At 57.8% G+C, this 26359-nt stretch overlaps 2 protein-coding genes and 1 long non-coding RNA gene across 5 annotated transcripts; 2 read left to right on the top strand and 1 right to left on the bottom strand.

Annotated features, from left to right (window-relative positions):
• Positions 1–309: 309 nt before the first annotated feature.
• Positions 310–8472, top strand: ENO2 (enolase 2). Of its 2 annotated transcripts, XM_005207151.2 has the most exons (12): positions 310–423; positions 1558–1657; positions 2195–2290; positions 2419–2477; positions 2772–2841; positions 3304–3437; positions 3662–3884; positions 4746–4943; positions 6534–6735; positions 6988–7096; positions 7257–7315; positions 7623–8472. In XM_005207151.2, the coding sequence occupies exons 2-12, from the start codon at positions 1573–1575 to the stop codon at positions 7690–7692; spliced, it is 1305 nt and encodes a 434-aa protein (XP_005207208.1). In that variant the 5' UTR covers positions 310–423; positions 1558–1572; the 3' UTR covers positions 7693–8472.
• Positions 8473–16868: 8396 nt separating this feature from the next.
• On the top strand, positions 16869–25550 carry ATN1 (atrophin 1). Of its 2 annotated transcripts, NM_001205748.2 has the most exons (10): positions 16869–17057; positions 18307–18494; positions 18746–18883; positions 19017–19130; positions 19831–21827; positions 21978–22200; positions 22572–23268; positions 24161–24304; positions 24621–24801; positions 24980–25550. In NM_001205748.2, the coding sequence occupies exons 2-10, from the start codon at positions 18468–18470 to the stop codon at positions 25011–25013; spliced, it is 3555 nt and encodes a 1184-aa protein (NP_001192677.1). In that variant the 5' UTR covers positions 16869–17057; positions 18307–18467; the 3' UTR covers positions 25014–25550. The 2 variants fall into 2 exon arrangements, with proteins under 2 accessions (NP_001192677.1, XP_005207191.1); XM_005207134.5 differs by lacking the exon at positions 16869–17057 and having other exon boundaries at positions 18404–18494; positions 19834–21827.
• Positions 17925–22051, bottom strand: LOC132345344 (uncharacterized). Its single transcript, XR_009494640.1, has 2 exons — positions 21963–22051; positions 17925–18460 (listed from the first exon to the last, which is right to left on the bottom strand). It is a non-coding gene; the product is annotated as an uncharacterized lncRNA (long non-coding RNA).
• Positions 25551–26359: the final 809 nt, after the last annotated feature.

Genomic DNA, 26359 nt, shown 5'->3' with positions numbered 1-26359 from the left:
TGAGACACTTGAGTCCTTTGTGGGCTTTCCTGGCTGATCAGTGGCGTGAAGCTGACTGTTACTTTACAGGGGGTACTGGGTGTAGGTCTGAGCGCGCGTGGGCGGTGGGGGGCCAGGTCCTGGGTGGTCCCCAGCCCCTCCCACGTCGCTCTCCTCTAGCCCTCCCCGCCCCATCCCATCGGCGCCCCATCCCATCGGGCCCCCATCCGCGCTCCTGCGTGCGCCTCCGCCGGCGGCTCCTGACTCATCGGGGGCTCCGGGTCACATGCGCCCGCCCGGCCCTATCGGCGCCTCCCCCCGCCCGCCCGCCGCCCGCCGCCCGGGAGCCGCAGCCGTCGCCGCCACTCCCGCTCTCTCTGCGCCGCCGCCGCCACCACTGCCAGGCCCGCCGCCACCGCCACCGGCTGGGTCCGCAGCCCCGAGGTGAAGCCCCTCCGGCCCCCTCCCCTCGCCGCCGCGCCCCCGCCTCTCTTCCCCGGCCTCGCGCATCCCTCGCCCCGCCGCTCTGCGCACCTGCTCCGCCACCCGCGCCTCCCCGGCGCCTCCTGTCCCGTCCTCCCCGGGCGGCTCCTCTCGGTTTCAGGCCGTCGCCCCCTAGTCATGCGGGCGCCAGGCCTCTCCGCACCTGCGTGTGTCTCACTGCGCCTTTCTCCACCCTCGCAGCCCCCTCCCTGTGTCCCTCTGCCCCTCCGGTTCCGTGGAAGATAAGCGTTCGGGGTCTCCTGGGACTGTGCGTTTCTCCCCTGGCACATCCCTAGACGCGCATCGGGGAGATGTCTTCCCTCACCCTTTCTCAGCATCCCCAGACTTCCTCGAGACCCCCACGGCCCCTCCTCCCCTGCATCGCCCTCTCATCGCCCGTTACAGCGCCGCTCTCCTCCGCACGGGGAAGGGGGGTTGGAGCCGAGAGTCTGTCCAGGGCCCGAGGGAGGACCAGCCCAGCTTTGCCCCTCCGCACGGTCTCCCCTCCTTCTCCCTGCCCACGGCAACCCCAGAGACGGAGGACCCTCGCCCCGGACTCGTCTACATCTCTCGGGAACAGGCGGGACACACGTTTGGAGGGAGATTGGGACCTCGGAGTGGGGGCTGGGGTGTTAGCTTGGGTGGGATGGGGGCTCTGGAGGAGAGGCCCCCCCCACGCTGCCCAGACGACCCGTGCTCTTCTTGATGCCAAAGGAGAAATGCAAGCCTGGCGGCCGTACCGCCGCGAGGAGAGCTGGGGGCACCCCTCCAGCCGGCGGCCGAACTGCTGAGGGGGCAAGGGAGCCACTGCCGCGCCTCTCCCCTCCTCCCTGCGGTGTCCTCCCATCTCGTCGTTTGATCATACCCCGCCCCCCACTGCAGTGACCTCCCCTTCCTCACTGCATTGACCTTCTCCTCTCCCTACGGGCGGGGGGATCCCTTCTACCGCCGGCGACTGCACCCAACTCCTCCCCACCCACTGCAGTAACCTCTTTCCTGTCGCTCCCAGCTTCCCAGCCTCTGGCCCCTCCCACTGATCTCAGGCTCCACCCCTCTAAGCCTCTTATCTTTCTCCTTCCTTCCCTGCCACCCAAGGAGATCCTAGCCATCATGTCCATAGAGAAGATTTGGGCCCGGGAAATCCTGGACTCCCGTGGGAATCCCACGGTGGAGGTGGATCTCCACACTGCCAAAGGTAATGGGCACCTTCCCACAGCCCCAGAGCTGGGTGTACGGGCCTGGGATGGGAGGATTCCCAGTGGGGGTGCCCTGCTGGGCCAGGCTCAGGAGCCTAGAGTCTGGGAGCAGACCTTCCTTGTCCAGGGGAGCCGAGATAAGCCAGTTTCTGTGTGCTGGTTTATTGTGTGTGCTCTGTGTGTGTGTGCACCATATGTGTATGCTCTGTGTGTGTGTGTGTGCTCTGTGTGTGTGTACCATGTGTGCTGTGTGTGTGCACCGTGTGTGTGTGCTCTTTGTGTGTACACCGTGTGTGCCGCCTGCAAAGCTCCATTTCTCTGGTATCCTCCTTGTGTGTGTGGGACCTCAACTGGGTGGATGAGGAGGCCACCGCTTGTGTATCTGCCTCCGTGTGTGTGTATGTGTGTGTGTTAAGGAGCAGTGTGGGGAGCAAGCTGGATGTACCACAGGAGTGCAGAGCTGCAAAGCTGAAGGAATCCCAGGTCCCTGTGCTGTCCTCTCTCTCCATTCTCTTTCTGCGGCATTCCCCTCCCAGGTCTTTTCCGGGCTGCCGTGCCCAGTGGAGCCTCCACCGGTATCTACGAGGCCCTGGAGCTAAGGGATGGGGACAAACAGCGTTACTTGGGCAAAGGTGAGTCCCTTTGTCTTTTCTGGGCTCCCTGTCTCTCTGCTGGGGGCCTCATGCCCATCCCCAGCCCTCTTCCTGCATGCCTTCCTCTACCTGGTCCCTCCTGGCCTGACCTCTCCGCCTCTCCCTAGGTGTCCTGAAGGCCGTGGACCACATCAACACCACCATTGCCCCAGTCCTCATCAGCTCAGTGAGGCCTGCTCTTTGCTGGGGGTGGGGACTGGATCCTGGAGGGAGCCCTGGATTAGGGGAAGGGGATGAAGAGGGAGAAAGGGCCACCTCTGGGGAGTTATGGTTACTGAGGGAAGGGGGCCCGCTCCCATGGGGGCTTGAGTCCCCTAATCCAGACAGGCCGCTATCACAGGAACCTGGGGGAACCCTGGTGGATGTGAGCCTGTGTGTGGATGGGGGAGGGGTGCCTATATTAGGTGTCTTAGGGTCCAGCCTCCATCCTGGCTCCTGGTGATGGGGCCTCTGCTCACAGGGTCTGTCTGTGGTAGAACAAGAGAAGCTGGACAACCTGATGTTGGACTTGGATGGGACTGAGAACAAGTGTAAGCAGGGGCTGGGAGAGAGTGGGTTTGGCGGGGGCGGAGGGGGGCGTGGAACAGACTGAGAAGTGAAGGAAGGAAGGACAGCCCGAGGACTAGCCCTTCTCGTAGCCTCCTCCAGTGGGAGGGAGTGACATGAGACAGAAGGGAGAACTCTGCAGCATAAGGAGGGGGGAGTTGGTGGCAGAAAGTCTGGTCTCAGGGATGGTTACAAGAAATGCAGCTCGCTGCCCTTTCTGATCATACCCCGCCCCCTGCTACTTGCAGGATAGGATGGATGAGGTGTTACTGGACTGGGGCGGGGGTCTCCTTTATGGCTCCTTTGGGGAGTATATGAGATCACATGTGTAAAGTGCTTAGGTGACATAGTTAGCCTTCAATAAATGCTAGCTATTAAAAAAAAAATTGAGGGCTGGAAGGGGAAGGGGACATGTTTGATCAGTGCCTTCCTCTATAATCTCCCAGCCAAGTTTGGGGCCAATGCCATCCTGGGTGTGTCCCTGGCTGTGTGTAAGGCAGGGGCTGCCGAGCGGGAACTGCCCCTCTACCGACATATTGCCCAGCTGGCCGGGAACTCAGACCTCATCCTGCCTGTGCCGGTGAGCACCGTGCCTCTCCCAGGGGTGGGTGAGGAGGAAGCATGAAGCCTTGGGAGGACTGATGGGAGGAGAGTGATTGGGGCAGCTGTAGGGAGAGGACAGGGACCACGGGATGGAGGGTTCTGAGTCTGGAAGCTGGGGGAAGTTTGGGCTCTTGGGTTTACACTCCTGGGGGTGGAGAGGGAAGAGCTTTGTGACTTTTTCTGTCCTCCTGTGGCTCCCAGGCCTTCAACGTGATCAATGGTGGCTCTCATGCTGGGAACAAGCTGGCCATGCAGGAATTCATGATCCTCCCAGTGGGGGCCGAGAGCTTCCGGGATGCCATGCGACTTGGGGCAGAGGTCTACCACACACTCAAGGGCGTCATCAAGGACAAGTATGGCAAGGACGCCACCAACGTGGGGGATGAAGGTGGCTTTGCCCCCAACATCCTGGAGAACAGTGAGGGTGAGACCAAGACCCTACTCCCAGCTCCGTCTTGCTCCATTCCAGGACATCAGGAAGGGCCACATGCTTCACTGGGTCCCCAGGAGACCGCGTGAGGGTCCTTGAGTTACAAGGTCCCAGTCCTTGGAGTGGGTAACAGAGGGCCTAACAAATTCATGTGCAGGCCTAAGAGGATCACCTTTACCTGCCCAGCCAGATGTGTCAGTATCTGCAAGTTCCCATGGGAGCCCTAGAGGATTTTGGGAGGTGGTCCAGGTGACCTGTGGGATCCATTCTCACCATGGATTCTAGTTTGATGAGATACCCCGAACTCCAAATCTATCCCATCTCCACCCCAACCTCTTAGGCCTCTAGGATCCCTAATTTTTTCCCTGCCCTGGCAGAAACCTTAGAGTGAAGAGAAACTATACAGGCAGGTCGTGGCTGAGAGTTAACTTTTGGGGGCCAAATTGCCTGGATGTGAACCTTGACTTGAAGAGTTACTTCTGGTGATCTTGCTCTCTGAACAGTCTCTGTGCTTGTCTTTCTTATCTGTAAAACAAGAATAACAACAGCATCTACCTCTTAGCATCATTGTGAGGATTAAGTTAGATCATAGGTGTAAAGCGCTGAGGTGACAAAGTTAGCCCTCAATAAATGATAGCTATTAAAAAAGAAAACAAACTGTTATTAACAGAATTCCATTCCCCTGCCTTCCTAGAAGGTGGCCTGCTCATCGCAGTCCTGGGAATAACCCCAAAACAACCTTAAGCAGAACTCTCCCCAGCAACAGCCCTCCACCTCTGCTCTGAATTTCTTTCTTCCTCTCATTCCTCCTTGGCCACCCTTCCTGCTGATGACCTTGCTGTATTCCATCCCCAGCCTTGGAACTGGTGAAGGAAGCCATTGACAAGGCTGGCTACACAGAGAAGATCGTCATTGGCATGGATGTTGCCGCCTCGGAGTTTTACCGCGATGGCAAATATGACTTGGATTTCAAGTCTCCTGCTGATCCTTCCCGATACATCACCGGGGACCAGCTGGGGGCCCTCTACCAGGACTTTGTCAGGGACTATCCTGGTGAGACCAAGGGCTGTGGCCGGGGGAGGGTAGGGGGCAGGCAGGGGTGTGTTGGGGGCAACTCTGGACCTGATGAGTGCTGACCCAGGTGCTTGGTAGAGATGTCCTGAGAAGAGCCTGAGAACCAGGGATGGCGTGAAGGGGTCTCCTGCAGAGGCTGGGCTTTGGATGTCCTGTGAATGGGCAGGAACCCATGATGAATCTGTTCCATCTGCTTTGAATCCTGATTAAAGTCACAATCTCTGAAGCTGCTGGGGTCATGGGGCGGGTTTGGAAGGACCTGGGCACAGTAAGGCTTCCCTGGTGGCTCAGTCAGGAAAGAATCTGCCTGCAATGCCGGAGACCTGGGTCCAATCCCTGGGTTGGGAAGATCCCCTGGAGGAGAACATGGCAACCCACCCTAGTATTCTTGCATGGAGAATTCCAGGGACAGAGGAACCTGGGGGCTGCAGTCCATGGGATCACAAAGAGTCGGATACTACTGAGCAACTAAGCACAGCACAGCACAGGCACGGTGAGAGGGTGACTGGAACGAGCACAGTTCAGGATGTTCAGTTGATAAAACCGGATGCTGGGGAATTCCCTGGTGGTTCAGTGGTTAGGGCTCTGTGCTTTCACTACCGAGGGCACAGGTTCAACCCCTGGTTTAGGAACTAAGATCCCACAAGTCACCAGCTCAGCAAAAAAAAAGAAAACAAAACAAAACTGATGCTGAACAGGGCTGGACTGTTGTATGGGTGAAGAGGAGCTGAAGCACCCTCCCCAGGTCTGCCAGTGACTCTTATCCCTGGAATGGAAGCAGTTGGTTTCCATTTCCTGAGACATAGCAAGAGAAAGTAGGCATAAACTGCAGAATGAAAGGTTTCGAATAGCCATGAGGAAGGGCTCCTGGTAGAAAACAGGAAAATGCAAAGAAAGGTTGTGAGAAAGTTTCTGAACCCTTGTTTTTTTTGAAAGGTTTTGTGAAAAAATCAAGATAAGAATGAGTCAGGGGGAACTTCCCTAGTGATCCAGTGGCTAAGACGAGGTGCTCCCAATGCAGGGGGCCCAACCAAGACCAGGCACAGCCAAATAAAAAATAAATATAAATAAAATACTAAGGGGTGGGATGGGGAGGAAGGTGGGAGAGAGGTTCAAGAGGGAGGGGACATAGGTATACCTATGGCTGATTCATGTTGATGTTTGGCAGAAACCAACTAGATATTGTAGAGCAGTGTGTATTAGTCCTTCAGTCGTGTCGAACTCTTTGTGATCCCATGAACTGCAGCCCGCCAGGCTCCTCTGTCCATGGAATTCTCCAGGCAAGAATACTGGAGTGGGTGCCATTTCCTTCTCCAGGGGATCTTTACGACCCAGGGATGGAGCCCAGGTCTCCTGCACTGCAGGCAGATTCTTCACTGTTTGAGCTATCCTTCAATTAAAAATAAATAAATTTAATTATAAAAAATATTAAAGAAAAAGAATGGGTCAGGGGAGGCTTATTTCAGAGGGGAGGAGGCTGAGTTGGCCAGGGAATCCAATCTGTCCATGCAGGGACTCTAAGCGGGGGCGTTCCCACCTGACGGAGCCCCCTCACTGTTCTCCCAACAGTGGTCTCCATTGAGGACCCCTTTGACCAGGACGATTGGGCGGCCTGGTCCAAGTTCACAGCCAATGTGGGGATCCAGATTGTGGGTGATGACCTGACAGTGACCAACCCCAAGCGAATTGAGCGGGCGGTGGAGGAGAAGGCCTGCAACTGTCTGCTGCTGAAGGTCAACCAGATCGGTTCAGTCACCGAAGCCATCCAAGCGTGAGTGCCTCTGGGCCCTCCCCCCCTCAACCCGTTTCTGCAGGATGTGTCCTGCCAGCACCCCACCCCAGCCTTGCCCACAAGTGCAGGAGGAGGCAGGGAGCCCTGAGGCTCTCCTGGTTCTCCTCCCTCCATGCCCCCTGATTCTCTCCACCCCCACCCCGGACAGCTTCCCTCCAGATGTTTCTTGACCAATGTCAGGGCTGGGGAGAGCGTGTGGGCTGGGCTTCACTGCTGCTGCACCGAATGCAGGTGCAGGCTGGCCCAGGAGAACGGCTGGGGGGTCATGGTGAGTCACCGCTCCGGAGAGACTGAGGACACGTTCATCGCTGACCTGGTGGTGGGGCTGTGCACAGGCCAGGTGAGCGCCAGGGAGCCCTTTGTGCAGTTGGGGGGGTTCTAGGCTCAGGTTGCTCTCCTTCCGGGTGTTTGTGGGCATCATGGCAATTTCGAAGGAGTGTGAGCTCTCCTTCATGGGGTGAAGGTGGCTGCTGAGCTGTTTATCTTTTGGGATATTTCAGATCAAGACTGGTGCCCCATGCCGTTCTGAGCGTCTGGCTAAGTACAACCAGCTCATGAGGTAAGGGAGTCCAGGGAATGGAAACCCAGGGCTCAGAGAGTCACAAGCTATGTTTGGCCACCGTTTTGTCTCCAGTGCCCAGGGCCTGGAGGACAGTAGACATCCAGAAAGTATTTGGTTTTGAATGATGGGTTTACAGATGGCCTGATTGACGGCCCATGGGAAGCCAGGGAATGCCCTCACTCAGGCCAGGCCCCAGGAGCAGGTAGTGCGAGGGGCTTGGAGGATGTGGCAGGGGGACTCCTGGGAAGAGAAGCAGGGTCCTTCTGCTTCGCTGACTGTTTCCTTTCTGACTCGCCTCTCTCAGAATTGAAGAAGAACTAGGGGATGAAGCTCGCTTTGCGGGACATAACTTCCGCAACCCCAGTGTGCTGTGAGCCCCCTCCCTGCCTGGAGATCTGGAACCCCCTCACTCCGTCCTCTTCCTGGATCCTCTTCTTTCCGGTCCTGCTCGGCTGACCCTCTGTGCTGCGCCTTGGCTGGTCCAGCCTTGCTGTCTCCGCGCTCCCACCCTCTGGGTTCCGCGCTCTCCGCCTCTCCCTCCTTCCTCTTCTCTCTCCTTGAAAACTGGCCATGGACTGAGGACCGTAAGGGGATTCACAGAAGACTCACTGGGGTCTGTGTGGAGCGTCTGGGTTGGTTGTCGAGGTGTGTAGAGGGGCCGTGTGTTGTGTGTGCTTTGCGCCGAGTCCACGTTTCCAGGCTGCTTATGAAGCAGGAACTGGGCAGTGCTGAGTGTGAGTGCTGGGGAGGGCTGGCTGCCTGCTCAGGCCAGGTCTAAGGCTCCACTGTATTATTTATTCGTTTATTTATTTTTCATTCATCTTGTTAATGAATCACTTCGCCATAACTCCGGTGCCAGAAAACTGGCCTGACTGGAGGGGGAACCACGTGTCTGTATTTCACGTGACTGTAGGTTCTGAGATGGCCTGGAGTGGGGGTCCTGCTGGAACTGGAAGGGTAGCAGAAAGGGGCCTCAGCGACGGCTCCTGGGCCAGAGGTGGGGCTGTGCACCTGGGGACTTGTCCCCTGTCCCTCTCCCCCCAGCCCTAGCTTCCCCGTTCTTCCTCCAGCTGCCCCCGTGCCATGTTTCACAGCTGCCAGCACCTCTGTGGCGCTGAAATGAACACTTCCATTAAAGTCTGAGTCACCGTGCATTCCTGTGTCTGAGGAGTCTTACTCTAGTAAGAGAGAAAGAGGGAGAGAACATGGAGCTCCTAGAAGTGGTAAAACTGGATAGCAAAGCTGAGAGCTGGGCTTCCCTGGTGGCTCAGTGGTAAAGAATCCACCTGCCAATGAAGGAGACACGGGTTTGATCCTTGATCCAGGAAGATGGCACATGCCACAGAGCAACTAAGCCCAGTGCACCACAACTACCGAGACTGTGCTCTAGAGCCCGGGAACCGCAACTCCTGAAGCTCACATGCCTACCTAGAGCCTGTGCTCCGCAACAAGGGAAGCCCACACACCGCAAGTAGAGAGTAGCCCCCCCAAAAGCCCGAGCAGCAATGAAGACTCAGCACAGCCAAAAAGAAAAAAAAAAGCTGGAGAGGGCACAGAAAGAGGAAGCAATCCAGCAAATAAGGTCAGGAGGATGGCACTGCCTATACTTCCCTGGCTAGGTGGGAGCTTGTTGGCCTGCCTTCCCCCCTCTCCCCTCCCCAGGGGGGAATTAGGATTTTTAGGCTGGGGTCCAAGAATTCCTAAAAATATCAAACATTGTGTGTGTGCACATTTTTGGAGAATGGGATCCAAAGTGTCTGCAGATTCACCAAGGCCCTTGACCAGAGAGGTGATGGAGCTGGGGACGGGAGCTCCTCCAGTGTATAAGGCCTCTCCCAGATTGAGTCCTGGAGCTCCTGGGATGGGCCAGCACTGTCTGGGCAGCGCCCCCTGCAAGCTGCAGAAGCCTGAGGACAGGTAACTTCCAGTAAACTGGAAATTCAGGACCTGGGGTGATCAACAGGCCCCTGGCTGGGTGAGCCTGCGAGCAGGGGGCCAGTGTGTGACTGGAGACCCACTATCACACTCTGGCTCCAGCAAAGCCCCAGCTCTGAGACAGGAACGCAGGAACTACCTGGGGGCAGGGGGAGGATGAGCCCCCTCTTTGTTGTTATTTGGTGCCTAAGTGGTGTCTGAATCAGTAACCCCACGGACTGTAGCCTGCCAGGCTCCTCTGTCCATGGGATTTTGTAGGCAAGAATACTGGAATGAGTTGCCATGCCCTCCTGCAGGGGATCTGCCCAACCCAGGGATTGAACCCACATCTCCTGCATTGGCCGGCAGATTTTTTTTTTTTTTTTTTACCACTGAGCCACCGTCTAAGGCTCGGCTACCTGGCCCGAGTGGTGGGGAGCTGCGGCCACTAGAGGGAGCCAGGGCTCTGCAGGAGGCCGACAGCACCGGAGCCAAAGCGAGGGTGGGAGGAACTGCAACGCTGCTCCCTCTGTGGGCCTCCCACTCGGTTTCTACTCTGAGTTCTGGTCCTGGGCCCCCTCTGCCATTCTGCCCAGCTCCGGGACTGGAAGAGGATTCCACCTCTGTATGGGCAAGACCCTTTTCTCCGTTTTCTTTCCCGTATCGCTGACAACTCAGCCCTTTTCAGCCAAAGGGTTTCTTGCCCCAACCTCTGTGCCTCTTCGTTCCAGCGGGGGCATCTCAGCTTTCCCTGCTCCCATGTCCCCTGGTACCCCTTTCTGTTTCCCTTGGGGCACCCCACGCTTTACTCTGGGGCCCATTGTATGCACCTTTCTTCAGTAACTCCTAGGCTGACTCCTGGCTGGAGCCATGTTTCCCAAGCTCTGCCCTCTTACCTTGATCTGTCACCTTCTCAGCGGCCCCCCCTCTCCCCACCAAAACCCCTCAGGTACTGGGGTGGATTGGGTTACATCTCCCCCTCCCTGGGCCTCCCAGGCCCCTCTCTCCACTTTCCTTATGTGCCGTTGCCTGGAAACTGGTGGATTGTGGGGAGATGGGGCCAGAGAGGGGGAGCTGGGGTGACCAATGATGGTGGGGTGTGTGTGATGCTCCCTGAAGCTGAACTGAATCCAGTCCTCAGGTCGGGGAGGATCTGGAGGGGAGAGGCCCTGGCTTCTCTTTTCACTCTCCTTTTCTTTTAGGCTCAGATATATCACCATCCAGGTCAGTGGTAAAGAATCTGCCTGCAATGCAGGAGGAGACACAGGTTCCATCCCTGGGTTGGGAATATCCCCTGGAGAAGGAAATGGCAACCCACTCCAGTATTCTTGCCTGGAGAATCCCACGGACAGAGGAACATGGAGGGCTACAGTCCATGGTGTAGCAGAATCAGACACGACTTAGGGACGCAACAACAACATGTCACCATCCTAGCCGATCCCTTAGTGGTTAAAAAAGGAAGCAGAACGGCTTAGCCTGGAAGGGAGTTGGGAAGAGCCTGGGCCAGGGCCCAGTGGGGGACTGAGCTGGGTAGTGCAGAGAGAGAGGAAAAGCAATGGGGAGGGGGGACCTCGGGGAGAGGAGGAGTCTTCGAGCAAAGTTGGGGGTGGGGAGAAGGAGCTGGGGTCCTCCTAGGGTGCAGTGGGCAGTGGGTGGGCGGGGTGGAGTTGTCTAGAAAACCCTGAGGGATAAGGTGGGCCTGGGGTAATAGAGTGAGTGCCAGCTGATTCTAGAGTCTGAAGAGTGGGAATTCATTCCTAGGCCAGGGAAGGCTTCCTGCTCAGGCTCCGGGTGCACAGAATCTATTTAGCACTTCTGGGTATTCCTAGAGCTTGGCTGAGCTGGGCCTGGGGAAATAGGAGGCAAAATCTACCAGTTGCTCCATAACCAGTCTCCTTCCTTCTCTGGAGGCTGGGTGGTGGTGGGGATCCCACCTTCAGGGCCCACCCTCAGCCTCAAGCCAGCCCGCTGGCACAACTACCCCATCCCCGCCCCAAATCTGGAGTGCTAGCGAGGGCTCCCAATCCTGACTCCAGCTCCAGCTCTTCCCGGTTCCCAGCCTGCCTCCCTCCCATTCTCTGGCCTTCCCAATCTCTGCTGCCAAAAATCACCCAGCGTCTTGGTGTCCTTTGTCCTGAGAGATGATGCTGCTTGGCCTGGGGCAGGGAGAGAGCCCAGGAGACCCTGGGGGGTGTGTGTGGACCGGGGGTGCTAGCCTCCTGGCTGAAGACTGGGAGTGGCTGGGGACTGTCAGGGGCAGAGGCTCCCTGGAGAGAGTCTGTGTTGGAATGGTCTCCACATTAGAATAATCAGGCACTTGAGGTTGTCTCCACACGGAGCCTAGTCCCCACCCGACCCCCCCACCCCCAAGTACCGTGAGTGATGACTTCGGACAGATTTGAGATGGAAAATGGAGCTACCGCCAGCCATCGGGCCTGGGGAGGGTGTCCCACTTCCATAAATGAACGTCTTCCCTCTGCCAGCTTGTCCTACTCATTCCTACCGTTGCCTTCTCCTGCTTCCCTTCCCATGTCCACCAGCTTGTCCTCCTCACGGACTTTCCCTCTTAGGGCCAGCAAAGGCCTAGACTGCTCTTTTAAATTTCCTCCTAATCGTCTTTACTTCCTCCCCTCCTTCTATCGCCCTTGTCTTGCCCAAGAAACTCTCCCCAGCTCTTTCAGAACCCGCTCCGCACCCCCGAATCCGGCCATCCCAGTCTCCCACCTTCCTCTCCCACCCAGAACCCAGTGCCCCTTGGAATCTGCATCTAGCCCCACCTCCTTCATCCTTTCTTAAGGCTGTAGTTTTCCTTCTTTCTCCACAGGACATTTCTAGACTTGTCACTCCCCCAAATTCTTATGTTCTCTGTTCTTTCCCCAACACCCATCACCCACAGACTCTTCACTCTTTCAGAAACCCATCCTCTCGTATATGTCTCCATCTTGTCGATTTCTTCCCCTCCTTAGGACCCCTAACTTCATCCCATTCTCTCACAACTGCCTCCACCCCCCACCAACAAACCTCTTCCGCTATGTGTCTGCCACAGATGCTGTCACCCCAAGCTTCTTTCCCCTGGTCACATCTCATTGCCCCCAAGAAGCTCCATCCCTCCAACCTCACCCCATCCCCGCGGCTTTGCCACACACCCACAGCCTCCCCCCTCACCTCCGCCACACACCCCTAGGCCCCCCAAACTTCTCCAGCCTCCCCCATAACGGCCCGCGCCCCCCTCCCCACCTAGACCTCTTCCGCGCCAGGACCGCGGGCTCCCCGCATTCCGCCTCGGCGCACCCCTCCCCGCGCCCCGGGCCCCTCGGCCTCGGTCTCGGCCAGCTAGCGCGGCGCCTCCCCCTCTCCGGATCCCCTCCCCCCTCGCCGCTCGCCTCGCGCTCCCTCCCTCGCGGCTCCCTCCCGGCCCCTCTCTCCTCCGTTCCTCCGCGCTCCCTCCTTCTCCCTCTTCCTCCCTTCTCCCATCCCCCTCTCCCAAGCTCCCTCCCTTCGCCGTCCGCTTTCCTGTGCGAGTCGCCGGACGCGCCGCCCAGCCCGCCCGCCCGCAGCCCCGCATCGGGCAGGGGCCTGGGGCCGGGACCCGTTTCGGGGGTACCGGCGGCCTCGGGGAGGGGCCAAGAAGGGGCGAGGGAGACGACCGCCGGGCAGGGGCGGAGGCCGCGGGCGGAGGCCGCCTGAGGGGACCGGGGATAGCGGCGGTGAGGGCTGCGCCGGGCGGGCGCGGGCGGTGGGCGGGAGGCGGCGGGTCGCAGCCGCGCGGAGAGCCGGCCGGGCCGCGGGGGCGGACGGCGGCGCGGCGGGGGCGGGTGGCGCGGCCCGGGCGTTCCGGGTGGCCTGGGGAGGCGGCGGGCCTGGGGAGGGGCCGAGCGAGAGCAGGGATCGGGATTTGCTCCGGAGGCCGGCGCGCGACCGGGGCCAGGTGGGGTAAGAGGGGGGATGGGGGCCGCCCTCCGGGGGGGTTGGGGCCGCCGCCGCCGCCGTCGCGGCGGCGACTGAAGCCGGGAAGAGGAGAGGGGGGCGGGGGAGCGGCCGCCGCCGCCCCCCGGAGGCGCCGGAGCCCCGAATCCGCTCGGAGCCAGCCAGCCGTCCCGAGCTACAACCAGGTAAGCCCTGCTGCCGCCTGGGCCTCGGGCCCGCCGGGGTTCTGGTCCGCGGCTCCCCACCCCCACCCTTCCCAGTTCCCCCTCCCGCTGCCGCCGCCGCCGCCTCCATTTGTTATTTTTCCGATCTGGTCCCCCACTGCGGGCAATGCCCGGCTTGAGGCTGGGGGCTCAAGGGGTGGGGCCGGCCCCCGAGGAGGGAAGGGGGTCGGGGCACTTGGAGGATCTGGAAGGTAGGGGGAGGTGGGAGGGTCTCAGGAGGAGGGCCAATGGGGCAGGAGGGTAGGCAGGACCCCGAGACCCAAAGAGGAACGCCGAGGTTGGAGTTTGGCGGAGGAAAAACGGGGTGCCTGGTAGGGGGCTTTGGGCGAAGGTAAAAAGAAATGGAGAGATGGCAGCGAGGTGGAGCATGAGGACTCCAGGAGAAGCCCCGAAGGCCCAGAACCCGGGTGTCAGAGCCCGGGGTTCGGGGTGCCAGGTATAGAAGGGAGGTGGGAAATGGGGAAGGGGTGTGGTAGATAGATAGAAAGGGTTTGTAGCTGATTGAGGGAGGAGATTGGAACCTGGGGAAACCGGGACTCGCTCCGAGAGGGCCGCCTTTGAGAAGAAAAACCCGGCGTATTCTGGGGTAGAAGTGGGAAGGTGATGCCTTTGTGACTCAGTTTTCTTTCCCCAACTCCGGGTCACCTCTGACCCTGTTTTTCCAATTCCAGGCGTAGGTACTTCTTGGAGAGGGGCATGTGGGGCCCCAGCAGTGTGGTTCCTCCTGCAAGTGATGAGGAAGACAGGACCCCTGGAGGGAGACTTGGAGGGAAACGGTTTCTGGGAGGGTGGCTTGGAGTGAACTGGGCAATCTTACAGGCACTCCAAACAAGTTGTGACCCCCACCCCACAGATCCCCAGAGCACCCACTGCCCCTCTAGCTGTGGTTTCTTTAAGAGGGGGTGGATCTTGATTACTGTTTTGTGCTCAAAGATTTCCCTTTGTGCACGCACTTCTCTCTACTGGGGTAGGTACTCTAAGCTCCCTTCCCTGAGGGTGCCATCGGAGGACTGGAGTTGCTTTGGCAACTGGAAGGGGAGTGGCTGACAGATGGACCCCTGGGATGGACTCTTGAGGGGTAGGGTCTGCCATTTTGTTGCCATGGCAATGATCCAGTGGGATGTCCAAGAGATGGGGGCTCAGAATCTTGACGGGGGCCTCAGGTTTTTACTGTGTCCTTGGGACTCTTGGCTGAGTTCTGGAGGATGTTTCTGGTGCTGCTGGTGGAGAGGAGGTTCCTCGGGGCCTCCACCATCCTCCATCCAGGTGTCTTTGGGAACAAGTAGACATATTCCTTGCAGATCATGTGTGTTTGTTCAAGTCCTTCCTCTTAGGCATGGTGGGAGGATAGAAACGCTCTTGGTCCTAGTTATACCACCCTTGGCAGTTCGTTATTAGAGACTTAAAAAAATATATTATTTATTTTTGGCTGCGCTGGGCCTTCTTTGTGGCGTGCGGGCTCTTTTTCCTGTACACGGGCTTTCTTGAGTTGCAGTGTGCCCGCTTCTCATTGCTGCTGGCTTCTCTTGTTGTGGAGCACAGGCTCTAGGGTGCTCAGGCTCAGTAGTTGTGGCATACGAAGCTTAGTTGCCCCATACGAAGTTTAGTTGCCCCGCAACATGTGGGATCTTAGTTCCCAGACCAGGGATCAAACCTGTGTCCTCTGCATTGGCAGGCAGATTCTTAACCACTGGACCACCAGGCAAGTCCCGGGACTTTTTGTATACAGTAGTCTTTTTGCTTCTTCGTGCAGGTTTTTCTCCCTTTTCTTAAACTTGAGTCTTCCTTCCCAGGTATTCCTTTTCCTCTTTCCCAGACTGTGTCCATAGTGACCCTTTCCCTCAGCCAGCCTTCGACCTTCTATTTCTCCCACCTTGTAAGCATGGCTAGGCCCTCCATGCCCGTCCCAGGTGAGAGTGGCCCAGGGGAGAGGGCTGTGGAACAGCTGGTGTGGTGGGCTTCAGGACTGGAGCCAGGAGATGTGGTTCCTGGTCTAGTCCTGGCTGCACCTCTGAGTAACTGTGACCTTGGGCAAGTCACTTCTCTTTCTTTGAGCCCTGGCCTCACTGACGAAGGGTCACAGATAAGATGGTATCTGAGGTCCCAGTGACAACTGTAGATCCTGAAGCTTAGGCCCTACCTTATTATCTGCTGGTCTGGGCTGCACTGTTATCTAGGACTGGTTTGTTAGTCTGGAAGTTCTGGAACGATGGTGGGGGCTGGGCCTGCGTTCCTGAAATTTACCCTGCAAGCCCATCCTAGAAAGCCTTGTGCCTCGAGTGTATTCCTTCTGACCTCTATTACATTTCTCCCTTAATTTCTTTTCCTGTTCTTACTTAGAGCTCTTTTTCCTTATTTTTCATATTTCCACCTCCCCAGTCTGGCCTTTATAATTTTACTTTTGCAGTAAGGTGCTGAAGGTGAAGGTGCTTAGTTTTTTGCAGACACACAGTAGGTGCTTTATAAATTGGAATTACAGTGACAGACTACTAGAGCAGGAAGGAAGGTAGTTAGCTCAGCTTGTAGGTGCTAAAACAGGCTCCCTGTTCAGGAATTTATGTATAACCCAACCCTATCTCCTCCTTTCTTCTGCCACTCCTCCTCCCCAGGGTCACCTACCCTTTTATGACTGCTTTTCTTCTTCAGAGCTACCCATTGCTAATTTTATCAGATAACTGATTAAAAGTTGAGCTGAGGGAGGGGCACACTGGGCTTGCTCTGTTCTTCAGGTACCTCCATTCCTGCCTTTCCCTGACTCACCTACAGTGAAGATGGTTCTGTGATAGGAAGACAAGTACCCTCCTTTATAGGGGCTGCCAAAAGACACACAAGTCACTATCATCTCTCTTGTGCTTTTGTTAAGGTTGTTTCCCCCTTTTGTTATGTTGGGTTTTGTTCTTTGGGTTTTGGTGGGGGTGGGTTGACAGTATTAGAAAATCAATTTACACAGCAGCTCAAAAATGTGGTAATAATTGTAGTGGAAGAGAAATGGCTGGGAGACTGGGCAGAGCATCAGTTGTAAGCTCAGACCTGGGCTCTGACCCAGCTATTTTGTGACTTTAAGTAGATTTTTAGTAAGTTTCCTGGAAAAGTTAGGCTCACCCCTCACTGCATGCCTCAGGAGGGTTCAGTGGAGGTGAGTGAGAAGGAATTACTCTGTATTCCTTGGGAAAATACACTATAGCATACAGTGTATTTTCCACTATACAGCATAGTGGAAATACTGTTTCCATAGCCAGGGCTTTCAGCTCAGAGTAGGTGGCTAAGCCTGCTCCGTTCCCACCGAGGCCAGCAGCACTTCATTCGAGAAGACCTGCTAAAGTCAGTGGGTTTAAAGGTCAGTAGTAAAAAGAGACCAGAAAACCCATATGTACTGGACATTGCGAGGGATATAGAAAGGAAGAAAACAGTAAGAAAATATTATTTTTGGGGACTTCTCTGGTGGTCCAGTGGTTAAGAATTTGCCTGCCAATGCAGAGGACACAGGTTCAACCCCTGGTCTGGGAAGATCCCCCGTGCCATGGAGCAACTAGACCTGTGAACCACAACTGTTGAGCCTCTGCTCCACAACAAGAGAAGCCAATGTGACAAGAAGCCGGGGCACAACAGCCCTCCTGCAGCAACCAAAAATAACTAAAAAGAAGATAGTACTTTTGCTCTCAAAAGCTCTTATGGTAAGTAACATGGAGAGATGTGACACTTAGCAGGAAACACAAGTGTAAATGAAAATTGCTGACTGTGTAGATATGGATATATACGGAAACATATAGATGTATATAGATGGGCTATGAGGAGCTGGGAGCCCCTGTCTAAACCAGATGGGAGGGCAGGCTTACTTATGTATAAACTCAGAATGTTTGCTCAGTGATCTCCACTGATTTGGTTGGTAAAGTGAAAGCTCTGAGTTTTCCTCCAGGCTTAGGGGACCTAAGCACTGGAGCGGGGGCTTATGAGACTCAGAATTGAAGTTCAGCACTTTGGGGACACCTCAGTTTGGTCTTGGCATTGGTAGGGCTGCGCGCCTTTGCAGTGTTGAATGGGACATTGTTCTCCCACCTACTCTAATGTGAAGAAAGATTCTTTTCATATCTCAGAGACTGATCTAGGCCTTCTGAGAATTCTCCTCACCAACTTCTGATGAGAGTATAGCTAAATACTGAAAAAAGAGCGTGCGCTTGGAAGTCAGGGGGATGGGGCTTGATTCTGGCACTGTCTCTAGTTCCTCACTGTGTACTCATCGCGTGAAGTTGGGCAAGTCACAATCACAGTCTTTGATCCTCAGTCTCCTCACCTATATAATGGGAATAATGACTAAATCCTTTATAGGGTTGGGCTTCCCTGGTGGCTCAGCTGGTAAAGAATCCGCCTGCAATGTGGGAAACATGGGTTCGATCCCTGGATTGGGAAGATCCCCTGGAGAAGGGAATGGCTACCCACTCCAGCGTTCTGGCCTCGAAAATTCCCTGGACTGTATAGACCATGGGGTCGCAAAGAATCGGACACGACTGAATGAATTTCACTTTCAGGGATGGTTGTAAACATGAAATGAAATTGGGCTTTATGTCAACTAAGGGCTTGACATAAGGCACTCAATAAATCAGCTTATATTTCAGGTACATCTCTTTGTGCTCCTTTTGTAAGGCTTTGTGGAATTCCGTGTGCGCATGTATTTCCAAGGGGGAAGTAGTGTGATCTCCTGAATTGGGGCGCATAGAAACTTCTGCGCTTTCTGCCTTCCAGAGAGATGAAGGGGATGACATGGCCAGCAGAGGTTCCCTCACTTACAGACAGCTGGAGCGGCCCATGGGCAAGCCAGCAGTGTGTCATGGCTGGGCTGCCCACTCAGCCCCTTGACAAGTGCAGCAGTACCCCCTTCAGACTCTGTTCACCAGTTTGGAGACTCTGATGGTCTTTTTCCAACAGGCTTCACTGCAGACAGGCCCTGCAAGTTCCAGGTGCTGAAAACTCGGAGAGCCTGCTTCTTGCTTCCCAGGCCGTAGCTGGGGGGAACTTAGGGTGAAGCAGAGAAGTTTCTGTATCCAGCTGCCCGGGCAGAGGAGAATGGGGTCTCCACAGCCTGAAGAATGAAGACACGACAGAATAAAGACTCAGTGAGTAGGAGGAAAAATGAGAGACACAAGGCCACGGTCAGGGAAGATTCTGGCCTGTCCCCGTGCCCCGCTCACCCCAGCCACCCTCCTCGACTCTTTCCTCCCTCCTTTCTTCCTCCCCTGACAGCCGAGCCTGGCTTTGAACCCCATCCTTCTGCGACAGCCACTGGAGGAGAATAGAAAGAAGGCACAGGATGAAGTGAGGTGTAATGTAGAAAACCACATCATCTGCTCACTTCCTTCTCCTTCAGATGTCAATGAGGAGTGGACGGAAGAAAGAGGCCCCTGGGCCCCGGGAAGAGCTGAGACCGAGGGGCCGGGCCTCCCCTGGCGGGGTCAGCACGTCCAGCAGTGATGGCAAAGCCGAGAAGTCTAGGCAGACGGCCAAGGTATTCTGTCCCCACGTCCTGCCACAGGATGCCCGGGCACTGGGGCTGATGGTGTATGTGTGTGTTGGGGGGAGCTTCCTGTCTGGCCGAGGGCACCGGTGGAAGTACAAGATAGGAATTTTCTTTCTAACAGAAAGCCCGAGTAGAGGAAGCCTCCACCCCAAAGGTCAGCAAGCAGGGCCGGAGTGAAGAGATCTCAGAGAGCGAAAGTGAGGAGACCAATGCACCAAAAAAGACCAAAACTGAGGTGGGAGACCCATGTCACCATCATGACCCATTTTCTTGACATTCTTTCACTCAAACTTTCTTTCACTCACAATTCTTACTTTAATTTTGTCTGCAATATTAGAGAATAGTCTTATCCGAGTGCTTATGGAAGTGGTCTGTCTGGATGTGTCAGATCTTTAGGGCTCTGGTCAGAGTGTCAGGTGACCAGGCAGTGCCAAAGAGGAATGGGTAGAGCACGGGGGATTCTAGCCTCTCCCTTTCTAGGGCCTGGTTTTCAGGCAGGGTCTGGGGAGGAGATCCAGGGTGAGAAGTCTCAGTAGGAGGAACGAGTAAGTAGAGCATGCAGAAGCAGTCTTTTTAAGAACCAGTGGTTTCTGGGATGTTTAATTAGAAGGGTAGATGAGATGAGAGGATGGCAGATGGGCTGGTGGAATATAAGGATTTGGGTTCAGCTGTGGAATGGGAGGAGATGCTAGAGATGGATGTCTGAGGAAGGAACTGGTTTGCCCTGCGGGAACTCGAATGCCTGCTAGGGAGCAGCGGAGAGACTGCGAGAGTGGAGGATCCCCAGAAGGCCAGGCGGTGGGCTTAGCAAAAGTACTCTTCCTGTTGTGGTGCAGTGGTGTGCTGTGGATGGGAAATCATTCTGTGCCAGCAAGGCCCCAAATCCAGGGGAGGCAGGAAAAGCAAAGGCCACCACGGCTCTCCCTCTTGTGCAGCAGGAGCTGCCCCGGCCCCAGTCTCCCTCCGATCTGGACAGTCTGGATGGGCGGAGCCTCAATGACGATGGCAGCAGTGACCCCAGGGACATCGACCAGGACAACCGGAGCACGTCTCCTAGCATCTACAGCCCTGGAAGCGTGGAGAATGACTCCGACTCGTCTTCTGGCCTGTCCCAGGGCCCAGCCCGCCCCTATCACCCACCTCCACTCTTCCCTCCCTCCCCTCCACCACCTGACAGCACCCCCCGACAGCCAGAGCCTGGCTTTGAACCCCACCCTTCTGTGACACCCACCGGATATCATGCTCCCATGGAGCCCCCCACATCTCGGATGTTCCAGGCTCCTCCAGGGGCTCCTCCCCCTCATCCACAGCTCTACCCTGGGGGCTCTGGTGGGGGAGTTTTGTCTGGACCCCCACTGGGTCCCAAGGGGAGTGGGGCTGCCTCTTCAGTGGGGGCCCCTAGTGGGGGTAAGCAGCACCCCCCACCCACCACCCCCATTTCAATATCAAGCTCTGGGGCTGGTGGTGCTCCCCCAACGAAGCCACCTAACACTCCAGTCGGTGGTGGAAGCCTACCGTCTGCGCCACCACCAGCCTCCTTCCCCCACGTGACACCAAACCTGCCTCCCCCACCTGCTCTGCGACCCCTTAACAATGCATCGGCCTCTCCTCCTGGCCTGGGGGCCCAGCCACTACCTGGGCATCTCCCTTCCCCCCATGCCATGGGGCAGAGCATGGGTGGACTTCCTCCTGGCCCGGAGAAGGGGCCCACTCTGGCTCCTTCACCCCATCCTCTGCCCCCTGCGTCCTCTTCAGCCCCTGCCCCCACAATGAGGTATCCTTACTCATCCTCTACTAGCAGCTCTGCAGCAGCCGCCTCTTCCAATTCTTCTGCCTCTGCCTCTGCCTCCCAGTACCCCGCTTCCCAGGCACTGCCCAGTTATCCCCACTCCTTCCCTCCCCCGACCAGTCTCTCTGTCTCTAATCAGCCCCCCAAGTATACGCAGCCTTCTCTTCCATCCCAGGCTGTGTGGAGCCAGGGTCCCCCTCCACCTCCTCCCTATGGCCGCCTCTTAGCCAACAGCAGTGCCCACCCAGGTCCCTTCCCTCCTTCAGCTGGAGGCCAGTCCACAGCCCACCCATCAGCCCCAACACATCACCACCACCACCAGCAACAGCAGCAGCAGCAGCAGCAACCACCACCACCACATCATGGGGGCTCTGGGCCCCCTCCCCCTGGAGCATATCCTCACCCCCTGGAGAGCGGTGGTTCCCACCATGCACACCCCTATGCCATGTCTCCCTCCCTGGGGTCTCTGAGACCCTATCCACCAGGGCCAGCACACCTGCCCCCACCTCACAGCCAGGTGTCCTACAGCCAAGCAGGTCCTAATGGACCCCCAACCTCCTCTTCTTCCAATTCCTCTTCCTCCTCTCAAGGGTCCTACCCGGGTTCACACCCCTCTCCTTCCCAGGGCCCCTCAGGGGCGCCCTACCCCTTTCCACCGGTGCCTCCGGTCACCACTTCCTCGGCCACACTTTCCACGGTCATTGCCACAGTGGCTTCCTCGCCAGCAGGCTACAAGACAGCCTCCCCACCTGGGCCCCCGCCGTATGGCAAGCGAGCCCCGTCCCCAGGGGCCTACAAGACAGCCACTCCACCTGGATACAAGCCGGGGTCGCCGCCCTCCTTCCGAACGGGGACCCCACCGGGCTACCGAGGCGCCTCGCCGCCCGCAGGCCCAGGGACCTTCAAGCCGGGGTCGCCCACCGTGGGGCCAGGGCCGCTGCCGCCTGCGGGGCCCTCCGGCCTGTCGTCCCTGCCCGCACCGCCTGCGGCCCCTGCCTCTGGGCCGCCCCTGAGTGCCACGCAGATCAAACAGGAGCCGGCGGAGGAATATGAGACCCCCGAGAGCCCGGTGCCCCCGGCCCGCAGCCCCTCGCCCCCTCCCAAGGTGGTAGATGTGCCCAGCCACGCCAGCCAGTCGGCCAGGTGAGTGCCGGGGCGGGGGTTGGGGGTGGCGAGCGCGGGATGGGTCCCCCGTTCGTGTGATGCTTATCAAAGTACTCCAGGCCCTGCTCTCGGCCGCCAGTGGGGGTGCTGCTCGCAGGGCTGAGCGCGCGCTACCTCGGCGCCCGGCAGGTTCAACAAACACCTGGACCGCGGCTTTAACTCGTGCGCGCGCAGCGATCTGTACTTCGTACCGCTGGAGGGGTCCAAGCTGGCCAAGAAACGGGCCGACCTGGTAGAGAAGGTGCGGCGCGAGGCCGAACAGCGCGCGCGCGAAGAAAAGGAGCGCGAGCGCGAGCGGGAGCGCGAGAAGGAGCGCGAGCGCGAGAAGGAGCGCGAGCTGGAACGCAGCGTGGTGAGTGCGTCACTGTGCGCGCCTCCCGCCTCGGGGCCGCCCTCTACGCGACTCAGAGAGTTTCAAGGGGGTGGGGCCATGCGCCACCTGTCGGACAGGAGGAGCCATGGCAACCCAGGAAATGGAGACCAGAGGATTCCAGCGGCAGGAATTGCATCCCTGGGCTGAAGAAAAGAAAGGCAAGCTCAGGTCAGAGTACCCGTGGATCGTAGGAAGAGCATCTCTCCTCCGCAGGAAGAGAAGGGTCTGGGAAATCCCTGGTAGGCCGAGTTACAGTAAGCTGAGGCTTTAGGCATTCAGGTGCTGAGACAAATTAGCAGCTGAGGACCCGGACCTGCTTTGTTGACCCCGCGTCTCCCTGTGTCCCACAGAAGTTGGCTCAGGAGGGCCGTGCTCCAGTGGAGTGCCCATCTCTCGGCCCAGTGCCCCATCGCCCTCCGTTTGAGCCGGGCAGTGCTGTGGCTACAGTGCCCCCTTACCTGGGCCCCGACACTCCAGCCCTACGCACCCTCAGTGAATACGCCCGGCCCCACGTGATGTCTCCTGGCAATCGCAACCATCCGTTCTACGTGCCCCTGGGGGCAGTGGACCCGGGGCTCCTGGGTTACAATGTCCCGGCCTTGTACAGCAGTGACCCAGCAGCCCGGGAGAGGGAGCGGGAAGCCCGTGAACGAGACCTGCGTGACCGCCTCAAGCCTGGCTTTGAGGTGAAGCCCAGCGAGCTGGAACCCCTACATGGGGTCCCTGGGCCAGGCCTGGATCCCTTCCCCCGACACGGGGGCCTGGCTTTGCAGCCTGGCCCCCCGGGCTTGCACCCTTTCCCCTTCCATCCGAGCCTGGGGCCGCTGGAGAGAGAACGTCTAGCTCTGGCAGCTGGGCCCGCCCTGCGGCCTGACATGTCCTACGCGGAGCGTCTGGCAGCTGAGAGGCAGCATGCAGAAAGGGTGGCCGCCCTGGGCAATGACCCACTGGCGCGGCTGCAGATGCTCAACGTGACCCCCCATCACCACCAGCACTCCCACATCCATTCTCACCTGCACCTCCACCAGCAGGATGCCATCCACGCAGGTGAGACTCCCTTGTCCTTGGCCAGGCCCTTTGAGATCACCTTGCACCCTGGCAGGTCATTGGGCGCTTCTGTTGCTCAGGCCTGGACTTCCCACCCCACGTCTGGCCTAAGCCGCTCTCCTGAGATTGCTGCCCTGGTCTTTGCCTCCCCAGCCTGTCTCCTCTTACCCCAGCCCTACTGCAGAGACCCTGCCCCACACCTCAGCCCCATTCAGGTCTGGCGTCTCCCCCCACACCCCATGGTAGAAGCCAGAGGTGGAAACCTTTAAAGGAGTGCGACCTTCCTCCCCTCACAGCCTCTGTCCCTGAGCCCTTCTCATAACTATTTCCTTGCTTCTCTGGGTTCAGTTCTATTGTTTCTTGCCATTTTCTCCATCCAGGCAGAGGTGTTTCATGTTCCTCTCCGAATCTACAGATCTGTGACCTAGAAAGCCCTGTGGCTCAGGTTGTGGGATCACAAGTGACAATGAGCTTTACCCACAATGAGTCTTTCTACCATTTTTCTAATTGTCAGAACACTGCCCCCATCTAGCCTTACAATCACATTCATTCCAGGCTCCTTGTGCTGTCTTTTAAGTTCCTCTCTGTCTCATTTCCTAAACTTCCTTTTCTCTTCCATCTCCTCTCGGTAGTCCACTCCCTATTCCTCAGGTCCCTCTGAGAACTGGAATCTCCTGTCCTCTGCCATCCGTCCGTCCGTCCCTCCTGCAGTAGGGTCTTCCCCTGTCCATCTCCCAGACCCCTAGCCCCTCCATTGTGCCTTTTTTGCTTCACTGGATCACCCTGTGTTTGATTGTCCACCTCTCTTCCCAGGCATGGAGCCCTTCACCCAAATGCATGGTTTTCCCCAAACCTGCCTTCTGTTGACACCTTCCTCTTCTCTACCCTCCAGCCTCTGCCTCGGTGCACCCTCTCATTGATCCCCTGGCCTCAGGGTCTCACCTTACCCGGATCCCCTACCCAGCTGGGACCCTCCCCAACCCCCTTCTTCCTCACCCTCTGCACGAGAACGAAGTTCTTCGTCACCAGCTCTTTGGTAAGGATGGAGGTTGGGGGTGGGAACAGTCTCTCGAAAGAATAGAGGAAGTTAGGTGCTGGAATCAGTCTGATTGGGCTTGGGGAGAGATGAGGAGGTGGCGGGAGGAACTGGGAATGGAAACTGGACGGCGGAGGCCCTGGCTGAGAGGCACAGATGTTAGGGTCAGGCTCAGAGGCCTGGATCCTAACCACCTCTGGCAGCTTGCAGGACTGGCTGTCACCTAAGTTGATTAGTTGCGGTTCTTCTGTATGTACAGTGTCTGGCCACCTGAGTACCTCATCAGTCATGTGGCCCCTGCCCTTCCTGCCCACAGCTGCTCCATACCGGGACCTGCCAGCCTCCCTCTCTGCCCCGATGTCGGCAGCTCACCAGCTGCAGGCCATGCACGCACAGTCAGCTGAGTTGCAGCGCTTGGCGCTGGAGCAGCAGCAGTGGCTGCACGCCCATCACCCGCTGCACAGTGTGCCGCTGCCCGCCCAGGAGGACTACTACAGGTACCACAGGGTGCCTGGGACCCACCGGAGGGGGCCCGGCGGAGGGGATGCACCCCAGCCTGCCAGGGGTGGGTGTGGCCCCCGCGGGAGGGGACCCATCCTCAGTGAGCGGGGCCGGGTCAGGATGGACCTCAGTCTTTCTCCCCCCCACCCCCTACTCTGCCCGCTCTCCCCCCAGTCATCTGAAGAAGGAAAGCGACAAGCCGCTGTAGGACCTGCGATCGAGAGAGCACCGTGCCCCTGCCTCGACCAAGGAGGCCTCTCTCCCCGCCTGCCACTCAGAGCCTCCGGGGTGCGGCTCAGGCCCCGGGCCTCGGGCTTCTGGGCAGGAGGGAGGAAGGGACAGATGCAAGGCCGAGGCTCCTGTGGTGTGCGGAGGCGGGGAGGGGGTGGGTGGGGGGCAGAAAGCGCACAGTATCTTGGACCGGGTCCCTCTCCCTTGGCCCCCGACTTTCTTCCTCCCCTACGTCCAGCCCCCCGCCCCCACCCGTGGCCGCTGCCCGCCCCCCACCCCTGGTGTGATTATTTCATCTGTTAGCTGTGGCTGTTTTGCGTAGCATCGTGTGCCGCCCCTGCCCATCCCCAGCCGCCCCCCCCCCCGCCCCGTGTGCGCCCCCTCACTGCGATGTATGACCCTTGCCCCTCCCCCACATTAATAATTTATATATATAAATATCTATATGACGCTCTTTAAAGAACATCCCAAACGAAACCAACCAAACAAAAACATCCTCACGACTCCCCAGGAAGATGTCTGTGGCTGTTTCTTTGTGGGCTGTGGGGCGTGGGTGGGGGTGTGGGTCTCCGCGCAGTGACACCTTGAGAGAAAGCCGTGCGACCTCCCAGAGACCAGCCCGGAAGTGGGTAGGGACCCTGGCGAGTTGGAGAGGGGACTCAAAAAGAACCCGGGGTCCTGGAGCCCTGGCTCCGCCATAAGGGGGTGCCGGGGCAAGTCCCGACCCTTTTCCCCAAAGCTGGGCAGTCAGAATGCTGGCGGCCCAGGACAGCTCTAGGGAACTACGCAGACTCGGGAGGCGTTTCTGCCACTGGTCCCACAGCTAGGAGCCTCCGGGGACCCGAATCCTTTCGGTTGAGTAGCTAGAAATGGTGATACAGCGGTTGAGTAGCTAGAAATGGTGATACAGCGGAGGTGCAGGGGGCGTGGCTGCAATAAGTTTAGAACCCAGGTGTCTTAACCACCCTAAGGTTGCGGGGAGAGGGAGTGGGGGGACAATTTCAAACGCCCAGAAGGGAAGGGAAATTAGAGGGCGTCACCTCACACCTCGACGCAAGACCATTTTAGGAAAGCGCAGGAGCCGCCGAGCTCTTGCTGCGAAGCCTTGTCTGCGTTCTTAAAAACTAAAGGGGGCGTGACTGGCTTCCTTATCAGCCAATCGGCATCGGGTCATTTGCATAGGGCCCCATCCACCGTTCGTAAACTCTAGCCGCGAAGGATTTAAGAGAGTTCCTTAGAACACGGTCTTCCCCTCCGAAAGTCGCAGTCTGCCTCGTTATCTGTAGAGCAATAGGAGCTAGGAACCGGCCGTCGGGGCTCACC

This window comes from Bos taurus, chromosome 5 (assembly GCF_002263795.3).
Source record: "Bos taurus isolate L1 Dominette 01449 registration number 42190680 breed Hereford chromosome 5, ARS-UCD2.0, whole genome shotgun sequence".
NCBI lineage: Eukaryota > Metazoa > Chordata > Mammalia > Artiodactyla > Bovidae > Bos > Bos taurus.
This window is presented reverse-complemented; position numbering and strand designations above follow the sequence as displayed.